This window comes from Oncorhynchus mykiss, chromosome 16, assembly GCF_013265735.2.
Source record: "Oncorhynchus mykiss isolate Arlee chromosome 16, USDA_OmykA_1.1, whole genome shotgun sequence".
In the NCBI taxonomy this organism is placed as follows: Eukaryota; Metazoa; Chordata; class Actinopteri; order Salmoniformes; family Salmonidae; genus Oncorhynchus; species Oncorhynchus mykiss.
Genome location: NC_048580.1, coordinates 41,473,365 through 41,484,117, shown reverse-complemented (window position 1 = coordinate 41,484,117; position 10,753 = coordinate 41,473,365). Strand labels below are relative to the sequence as shown.

Below are 10,753 nucleotides of genomic sequence, written 5' to 3'. Positions count from 1 at the left end.
TTCTATCTCGATTTTTTTTAAAGAGTGTAAGCAAAAGGGTAAAAAAAAACTAAAAGTTTTGCATATTGACAATTAGACGGAGACCCTTTGATTCGTTTCTGAGCAAATAACTAAGAGTCTAGCTAATAGCCTAAGAGCAATTCATTGAAATGATTAATGTTGATGCGTATGGAATGGTGTGAGGTCAAGGCCATTTTCACTTAAAATATTGAATCTTTGCTAAATGCTGTAGCTTATTTCAAGTAGGCATATTAGGCTACATTGGCTGTGGAGAATGCAGTGGTTTCTCTTCCAACCACTAAAAGCAAGGGTAATGTAATGACTGTTTTGATTGGTTTCCTCGCCTGCCCATCATTTCATCCTCTTGTTAGAAATATAATCCAGTCTTTCATTCTAACGCTAATCAATCAATTTGAGGACACATTCGTAAGCCTATACCTATTCAATATGTCTCAGAATATGTTAACATTATCTAATAAGCGCTTGCTCAAGTTAGTTTTTTGTGGGTTGATTTCGTTCTGAACATCATCCACACATACGCAACCTACTACAGAGCAATATTAAATGTGTAGAGTAAATTCAGTGCGGAGACTTGTTAGTTAATTGTACCAAACATGGATGCAATAAAAGGGATATAATGTTTAGTATTTTACCATTTCTAATATGAAATGTATTCCTGTTTTCAGACTGACATGGAAGTTGTAACCCTCCATTGTAGTTTTATGTTGGCGTTTGCATGGCATTTGCAACTACCTATACTTAAAAAAATTGCTTTCGCGTTTGATAAATGGCATTTATTATATTATGGAACCTGGGGCATGGCATTCAATTATATTTTATAAAATGAAGAAGTCTTCTCCAAAGGGTTGTGTTTTGTGATAGAGAGATTAAGTTAAATGCTGCTGTAACGATACCTTTAGAAGACTATTAACGTTGGCAAATGAAACCAGCATCCTGAATTCGAGATCCTCAGATATTTGTATGCTAATACCCATGTCATAACCTTGAGTGAAAATGCAGACTGCGTGTGTGTGCACATTATCTCTCTCTGTGTGTGTGTGTGTGTGTGTGTGTGTGTGTGTGTGTGTGTGTGTGTGTGTGTGTGTGTGTGTGTGTGTCTGTGTCTGTGTGTGTGTGTGTGTGTGTGTGTGTTTGCCCGCTTACGAATGGTTGGTAGTATCTCAATTTAAATAAGGAGTAATTGTGGAATTGACCTATGCTGAAGACACAACCCATTACTCCATTCCCGGTTCACAGATACCTTTAACGGGTCATTCGTGGTTTCAACAGATAAGTTATAACCCGTTATTACCTAACTCGTGTTCAACATGGGTCATTGCATAGCATAATAATGGGAACTTTAGGCCGACTTCAAGTACAATTTCTCACAAAATAGTAATTGGTCAATAAGCAATGTCTTTGTTCAGTTTACCTCCATTTAAAAGGGGATAAGCCCAATAATAACACGTGATCTGAATAATTATCATGATCTAAATATTGTTTACTACATGTGAATCACTATACCTGTGTATTTGCCCTTGTTTGTAATGGGAGGGCTATGTGTGTTTGGGGGACTGATGTGTGTCGATTGGTATGCCTATTATGTGTATTTGTCAGTGAAATAAACGGTAATAACGATTAATGCCTAGGTGTGAATGTTCTTTCGTGTATTTTGTTCTTTTGAATGTTGTTTTGTGCACATATTGATGTTTTACGCACGCGCATAGGAAAGGTTTTATTTGCTCATGGGTAAAATAACATATTTCCATTCGTTTTATTGCCTAAATAGCTGTTGATTTGTGTTTAGTGTGAAATAAGCACAGACACATGTGCGCTTTACGTCTTTAAACTTTATTCAGTCTGCTATACAGTTTTTTGCTATATTTACCATCATGCGGAGTAGCGAAAACATAGACAAGATACACATTACGCGTATGCCGCCCATCCCCTTGTCATGTTGCGTTTACGCAGATGGAGGCAAGCCAAAACTAGTTTGTCTATTGCAGGCCACCATGAAATAGTTTCCCAATTTGATGTAACGAGGTTGAGCTCCTTGCAAGCAGATGTCCACCCCCTGTGCAAGTGGGAATTTATGGCTGAGGCATGTAGCGTCTTAAAGACAAATATAAATCAGAGAAGTGGTAATCTGAAAGCACACATAGGTATTAAATTGGTGACGACCACACAAAGGACCGCAGGTTAGTTTCTTCGAAGTATATCGACAGCTTTCGGCTTTCATCACATCTAGGGTAAGCCACTTGTACAATGCGCATACATTGGAACTCATTATGGCAATAACTCGTTGCAAAACAAAGCCTAAGTTGCCATTTCTATCCAAATTAGTGCTGGTCTCATTTCATTTCTGATGTAATCTATTTCTGATTGCAACCACCCTTTCATTTGTTTATGCCGGAGGATAAGTGCTCGTTATCAACCCTTCACCTAAAAACTCACTGCAGAATTATTCTCAAGAACGAGGCCTATAGTAACAGGCTAATCTCTACTCAAAATGAACTTGGTAGCGCGGGCTTTTGAGCTTTCAAATTCGGGTCCTATTATCAAACACGAACACGTGTATATAATAATCTACTGTGGAAAACAACAGCATCATACATAAAGTAACCATCAAGACAAGGCTGCTGAGTAATGTAGATGTAGTTCGGTGTGATCAAGGGGTTAAGCACAAACGTCATTTCAAGCAATACACCTTGAATTACTATGACGCGTAATTTAGACACCTTTTCAATGTGTCCTTCACAATATCCCAACTAAAAACATGCTAGGACAAAATACAGGAATGCTCAAAACATGAACGAAATGAAATTAGGCCTCAGTACTCACCAAACACACAAACCATAACAATAACATCAAGTTAGAACATATACATGGAGTCAAAAATACATAGGCCTACATAATAATTATTTGAGCGCTGCCGTAGAATTAATTCAAATAAGCGTTAGTTACATTTCTTATCACATTGAAAAGGTTCAACAAAGATCTCGCTATGCTTTGTGTTAGTTCATTTTCAACCTTAATGAATCGCCATGCATCGGATATCACGAAATGTTATTCTTCAGGCCGTCCGATTGCATTCGCCTGTGACACCCGCCATTTTCCTTCCCAACAGCCAAGTGCGCAATGGGATCAGCTCGACTGAACCAACCGCCGGCTGCATTGTATCCTCTCTCATCTCTCAGGATAAATCAAGACTACCATATTACAACTATAGCACAACCAAAACAAAAGAAAATGTCATTCAATCTCGAACACCATATGAACACTGTAGTGACATATGTATAAAATCATCCATCGAAAGAAGAACATGATGTGTCCATGCATTGTCCTATAATTTTATAAAGCCTATTGAAGGAAAGGAAACAAAACATTGCCCTCCTATTGTGCGATCAGCACAACCCGGGGTGAATCCTGGCCCCCTGTGGTTGATGGGCAGGAGTTTGAGGAGCCTCGAGCCACAGAGAAATGGTGACGATGTGTGGCAGAGATATCCTACGTCATCGTCCCAGGGCCAAGGTTGGTGGGTGTGACAAGAAAAGTATTCCAGCCTTGATCTCTGCCTGCGAGCATCTCCCTCCTCCTCCTCCCCCCCTGTCACAACTAACACCCCCCTCTTCCGCCTTCAGCTTTAGTCTAAAGGGATTGTAGTGAGTAGCAGGGAATAAACACACACAAATATAGAGAGAATCGAATAGAACATTACAGAATATAATATAATTCTATAATATAATTCTCAAAGAAGAATTGAACCCAAAGGCATTATCTACATTCATTTCCACAAGAAACTGTGAAAATATAACTACATGTTAAAGCTCATGCCAACATGTTATAAAACGTATCATGCGTGAAAACGTATACATTTTACTGGGATAATAAAGTGTATTTACTGGGCGTACTAAAGCTGGCAAAGTTACCTGCTGTAGTTTAATGGGAGGGGTCAAAGTTGGACTCTCTACACATTCCTTTTTCTTTTCCCACTCACTCCCATTGGTCGATTCCTCGCCTGCACACATTTCCGGGCAAAAGGGGCTCCTTGATTCCACTTTATTGCAGCGGGTTAAAGGTGAAGGCCTTGACATTATTGAAGTTCAAAGACTACTTTTAATTATAAATTGTAGTTAATACACACACGTGCAATATTCCATGCACATATGCTCTGTGTGCACGCGGGCGCACGCACGTAGGCTATCCACACACTCATACACTCACTCGGTAAAATCTGTCCAACAGACACACCCCAGTAATGTCCTCTATATTTATAGATGTGCAAACACACCTACCACCTGGCCAATGTAGTCAACAATTAGTAAAGACATAGTTGGGGTAATGTCAATGTATAACCTGACTGACCTAGAGTTCCACGATCTAATTTTTGAGGTTCGTTTTTCTCAGAAATATCTGAGGTATGAAGCAGCGGTGAAGACTGAAATGGTAAAGGATGTGTGGGGTGTGTGTGTGTGTGTTTGTGTGTGTGTGTGTGTGTGTGTGTGTGTGTGTGTGTGTGTGTGTGTGTGTGTGTGTGTGTGTGTGTGTGTGTGTGTGTGTGTGTGTGTGTGCGTGTGCTTGTGTGTTGTGCAGTTGGAGGGCGATTGACGTTGTGCACAACACCGGCCCGAGTTCACGTTGAACAGTCTAGTTGCAAAGTTTTTTGTTTGGACAGCCAATCTTACTTGTTTACTATTTTACATCGGAAGTGAACGCCATTCCCTCCGAACAGACGGTGCAATTAAGAGAAAAAAAATAGCCATTTAGTGCCTCTGTCTTTATGACACTGTCTGGACTGCAAGAGTGGCGATTCCATTTAGTGGGCACTAAAGGAGGATCCCGTTCCTCTTTCTTTCTCTGTGATTCTGAGGTGTAGCCTAGTTTCTGTGTTGTCGTTTCCGTGTACTTCTGTGTGTGCTTGCAAAAGCTCAAAAATGCAGTCCTAGAGTTATATCCACTAAGCATGTAAGCGTTGTATAAATGTACCGCTCAACAGCCCCACACACACACTCCCTCAACAATGTTTTCGTCAGAAAATGTTTTTGCGTAAAAGGTAAGGCCTGTTCCTACATTAAAATAGTGTGGCTTAAAACTAAGTTGGCATTGGATGCAATTACTATCCACAAATACCCAACTAATAACGCACGACTCGCAATCTCTCCACATGCTTCGAACTTGGTTTTATCAAAACAGTGGCACAAACATTTAGGCTACCCACCCCACTCAAATCCCTTGAAAATAACCATCAGATAGACCGAACAATGGCCCAAAAGAAAATCGAAGGCATAAATGCAGTCGGATTATTTTGCCAATACTTTTTTAATCATTGCCTACCACTCTCAATCAATCGGCTTGAAAACGAGATTCACATAGGCATAACCATGGTCAATAATAACATCTATGACAAAAAAAATCCACCAGTCTGTTAGTTTTGTCTATACGCCTGTTTATTTCATAGGTATCTTTATATTAATGATACACAGGCACAACGCCATATTTTCCTCCTCTTTCATAAAGAAGCACCAAGCATAAAGCAAATAATTTAATGGAGGGTTAACATTAAAGCTTTTAAAGTACACAGCTTGGGCGGTGTAAAGAAAATAGCAGCAGGGAAAAGGGGGGAGCGAAATTAAAAACAAAATTATATTTACAGTCACGAATGCACATAGTTGCATAGTCTGTACAAGGAAAACATCATTACAGATTGTACACGTCACAGTTCTCGGTGGCAAAATGGACACCTGTAAATGTATTATTGTGAGTTGAATATTCTGGTCGAAAACAGAAACATGGTAGGCTACAAATACATCGACCAGAGGAAAGGGAACGTTTAAATGTCCAATATAGGCCTATCATGGCTTCCGAATTGCGTTGTAACATGTAATACTATTCAACAAACAATAATTGTGAAATGCACAATTGAATAAACACAATTAAGATTCGTGGTCAATACACGGAAAACCATATGAACTCGACAGCAGCATATAAATGATTATTCTATATAATCACCTGTATATATATATGAACTAGAAAGTATCCTGCGAATGAAGGCTACAGGAAAATGGTGCCTTATTACGCATACATACAGCAACCCCGAATGTTAGAAATTGAAATAACCTCATCTTAACATTTAGTTGCTCAACATTGCTGCTGATCTGTCTTTTTGAAGTAACTTGAAATGTGTTTATTACTGGTGATAAGAATTCACTGAGAAAAGTGTGTCATTGACCTTTTGACTATAATCATTATGCTTTTACACTCTGCGTGCTCACAATAGTGGGTTTCCAGAAAAGTACTGCAAACGATCTCTGCTTAATTTCTTTTCTTTCATTCTTCGATTCTGAAACCAGATTTTAACCTGTCGGTCGGTGAGGTTCAGCATCCGGGAAAGCTGCATCCGTTTCTCTTTGTTGATGTAAACGTTAAAGAAGAACTCCCGCTCCAATTCTCGGATCTGAAATTTGGAGTATGGACACCTCTTCTTCCTTGTGCGAGGAGTACCTGGGGCAATCAATCATAAAGGACATGATCAGTGAAAGTTCAATGGGATTGTTTGCCATTTACGCACAGATATTCACATGAAGTTAAAGCAGCCGCTCACACATATTCACATCAACACAAAGTATATAGCCTCCCTATGTGAATACACTATTCAGGAATTTCGAGAAGCATCAATTTGATTATACCAATTCTGTCAACATCCAACACTGCACGTAACACATCAGACACATCCGCCATAAAGACTGTTACATTATCACAAGCGCTTGAAGAGCAAATCATATAAATGTACAGCCTCCAAGTATGTGTTTTGGTCTCTTACAAATATACAAAACTAAACCTTCGCTATCCATTTCCAGACTCCTTCATGCCTCTGTGAAATGCGTATGTTTATATTCGATGTGAATCTAAAATGTATTTCGGATCTGAGACACACTACATCACAGTGGTGGTCAAAACGTCATGAAAAAGATAAAGTACAACGACACAAAACATCTCTGCAGTTATTTCCTGATTGGGATACATTTGGCTACACAAAGAGACGCCAGTGGGCCTGTGTGTGTGAGTTAGAGATAGTGTGTGTGTGTGTGTGTGTGTATCAATCACTGCAGATTCAGGCATACATATCTCAGGGCTAACCGAATGGAAATGTGCCTCACTTGGACAGGATGTGTTTGGTTCAATACTGCAGTGCAATGCTTGAATCCAGATATTGACACAAACTCACACTGGAGTCTCTACGACTGATTACACTTGTATCCTTTTCTCTTTCGTTGCAAGGAAACCACCACAACACAATGATATTGCTATCTTCGACATTTGCCCAGATAAATATAGATAGATGGATACTTATGGAGCCTCTAAGTGTACAAGGCTAATAATCTCACAGCACGTACTTTAGTGTTATAGTTTGCGTGCAAGCTGCTAAAATAAAATTCACAGGACGCCAAAAGCAATGTTCTGCCCAATTGGTTTTTACTCACGACAGCCCAACGCGAAAATCCCTTAAAATGCCCAATGCAAGTTCATGATCAAAGTTAGCATTTGTCACAATAGCGCGCTCTTAAAATTTCACAGACTCCACGATAGAAGCGTCTGTGTATAACATCCTTTTTTTTCAAAGCGCTTTCCCATCGTAAAAAGTCTTCTCATTGGAAGAAAGAGCTTTGTAGGTTATAATAAAATCCTTTGAATGCTTATAAAACTCCACATAAAATCTGACCGACAAAACACCGGGCTAGTCCCTTTCCCCATTTACAGCTTCGGTACCTACTCGAGTGGCTGTTCTTGCTGGCGCTGCGGTCCTTGGTGGCTGAAGAAGAACACGAGCCCGAATTTGTATGTTCCTCCTCATCCTCTGTGTCCTTGTCTTGGTCTGGGACGCCCGGTAGAGCCGCTGGCTGCTGGAACTTTGTTTCCAGCTTTCTAGCCTCGCTCTTTTGTAAACAAGTATCTGCTGACTGATTGTCCGTGCCGCAGTATGCGGTCTCAAAAAAGCGGTCGAAACCTTGAGGGAGGACGCTGTTTTTCCCCACTCCGGGGTAGAACCCTGTGGAGGGATGGTTGGAGCTGGGATGGTGGTTATGGTGGCTGTACACATTCTCGTTCGTTTTCATAAGCATTTCTGTCATGGTGGATTGCGGAAGACAGTCCCTGTGCACCAGATCCTCTCCAGAGTAGCATGATGCATAATTGCTTCTATGGTGCCATTTACTAGAAGGGTCCAATCCATAGGAAACTTCCCGTACCGGCTGCACTTGAGACAGATTTGTGGAATATGGGTAGGTTATCTGCCGCGACGAGGCCTGTGGAAGAAATGAAGAGACGGCAGAAAATTCGGGGACGTAGTAGGTGCAGCTGGGGAGGTAGATGTTAGAGGCGCAGCCCGTTCTGTCCCCAAACTCGGATGTCCGGTCTTTGCGCGTCTGGGAGCAGAAGTTTCCCAGATTCACTGAGTTAAACATCTTTCTCCCGTACTCCGTACGATAGATAGATGTTTTGGATTCGAGCTGTTAGAAGGGGGAAATTTAGGAAGGCGAGATGACGCGCAATCCGTCTAAGTCGCCCGGAGACACGTGATCGAAAGTAGATATTGTCATATATCAACGTGGAACACTTGGATGTGTAGGAGTGGTTCACTTAGGCAAGATCTAGGAGGTTCAAACTATTCTTTTTCAAAACACCGCAGGAGCAGTAAGAAAACCAGTAACAGATTCCTGTTTGTTTACATAGGTTATGGCAATTATAAAGATAATCTTTAGGAGGCTATTTATGTATGGGAGTGGGCTAGGCTAGCACAGGTTTAGTATTTGATATAGCAGACTAAACATGCTTTTGAATTCTACAGGTAAGACTTCACTATTAGGCCTACTATGATTATGATTATTAGTATTATTATAACTATCACTATAGTATAGCTACTACATTAATACATTAGCATATTTTACAATAGCCTATACTGGAACACAGCAGAATATAGACATTTTACTCTCACACATTGTAATGTATGACTAACCACTACCAGCCTTACTGACAAAGTGAAACGAGATCACTGCGAGGTTAAGGCAAATCTATGCTTTATAATGAGACCAAGATTTCAAGACCACACTCGAAGCGCTGCTGTTTTCACTCTCATACAGTCTAGCAGGCTTTATGCTATTTGTAGGTAGTCTAAATGTCCATCGTGAATCAATTACTAGATGTTGCCTTGCTTGAGATGTTACCATTTTGAAACCTGGGCATTTTTCATCTAAACCACTGTAATAGCCTATATTTACATTTTGAAACAGCCACCAACAGACTAACATTTCCCTATAATGACACCCCCCCACAAAAAGTAACTATTCAAAATAAGCATTTTTGAATACATAGGCTAGTTGGCTTCATTCCCGTACTTCAGGGACATCTTTCTATTTACGTTTTTATCTCTGATTTTATTTGATCAAGGCATGGCCTTAACGGAAGCCGACATGTTGTGGCTATAGTTTCAACATCAATGTGAACTAAATGAGAATGAACAAGGATGCAGAGCATAACGTTTAGGGTGGCCTACTCCATTAGTTTGACTACATCACTCATTTTCCTAATTCAATCAATTTCTCTTGGATCATGATAGGCCCTCGAGTGAATAGCCGGGAAAGTCAAGACCAAGCATCCAGGCTGAACATAGAGGAGAGAAGAAAACCAGCTAAGTTTAACCTTTGACGACGAAAGGCTGTCAAAACAACTCTAATCCACCAACTGCAAACTATAACATATCAAGTCGTCGTAATTTTGAATCGAGATAGTCTACACGAGAGTGGCTATATTAAAGCTTAATCCGCCCAAATAGTCTCCAGGAGGCCATTTATTTTGTTTTGAAGTACAAGAGGGGCTATTTCTGCGTAGTCTCCACTGTCTCACTGGGCAACAAATGAATCGATTTGTCATAGAATACCTTCACTGACAGCTGCATAGCAATAAGAAATCCGGCACTATATCCCTGTCTTTAGGACTACAGTGTAGCTTTAGGACTAGTTGCCCGATTAAATACACATTGCTTTACGAAAGAAAACGAAAACTCTAGGCTACCATTATTGATTTGTTTTAATATGCCTGAGTGCTCCCAGGCAAGGTAGGCTAGATTAGTTATCGCCTTCATTCAAGGAATTTAAACGACATTTCAGTTGAAAAATATATATCACGGCTGAAATCCTCATCACACAGTTCTAAAGTAGATTAGGCCATGCCATCAACTAGAGGAATGATATTTCAATCCTGTAATAAATTGATATATATATACACATTTAAAATACCCTTGTGTGCTCTTTCTCTTATGTGGTGAACGTTCACTGTCGTATACAGAATCACGTGAACTACAGTTGCCAATCATCAACACAAAGGTAGGATCATTGTATTGATAAATGTCACTAGACTATCAATAGCTTCCTATGTTCCAAAACATTTTTTTTTCTTAAGGTTAACCTGTATGCAAATTATAAAATGACATAACGCAAACTCTATGGTTCCAATAGTTTAAACGTTTAAGATGATCATGGGATTAAGATTATGGAATTATGTATGTAAATTTGACGGCCCACTTTTTGTCACCTAAAAGCACAATTTTTTTTGTAAATCATCAAAAAAAGATGACTATCATGAGTATATGTATATATTTTGGAGAGAGGTATATGGCAATGGAATGTGTTTGTTTTACAGTCCCCTTCCAGCAGATACAAAGTTGACGTGCACGATGCCCGCATCCAAGTACAAAGAA

At 39.9% G+C, this 10,753-nt stretch overlaps 1 protein-coding gene across 1 annotated transcript; it reads right to left on the bottom strand.

Moving 5' to 3' along the window:
* Positions 1-5,281: 5,281 nt before the first annotated feature.
* hoxc11a (homeobox C11a) lies at positions 5,282-9,173 on the bottom strand. Its single transcript, XM_021565915.2, has 2 exons — positions 7,772-9,173; positions 5,282-6,501 (listed from the first exon to the last, which is right to left on the bottom strand). Exons 1-2 carry the CDS (start codon positions 8,460-8,462, stop codon positions 6,269-6,271), a joined length of 924 nt encoding a protein of 307 aa, XP_021421590.1. The 5' UTR covers positions 8,463-9,173; the 3' UTR covers positions 5,282-6,268.
* Between the last annotated feature and the right edge of the window lie 1,580 nt (positions 9,174-10,753).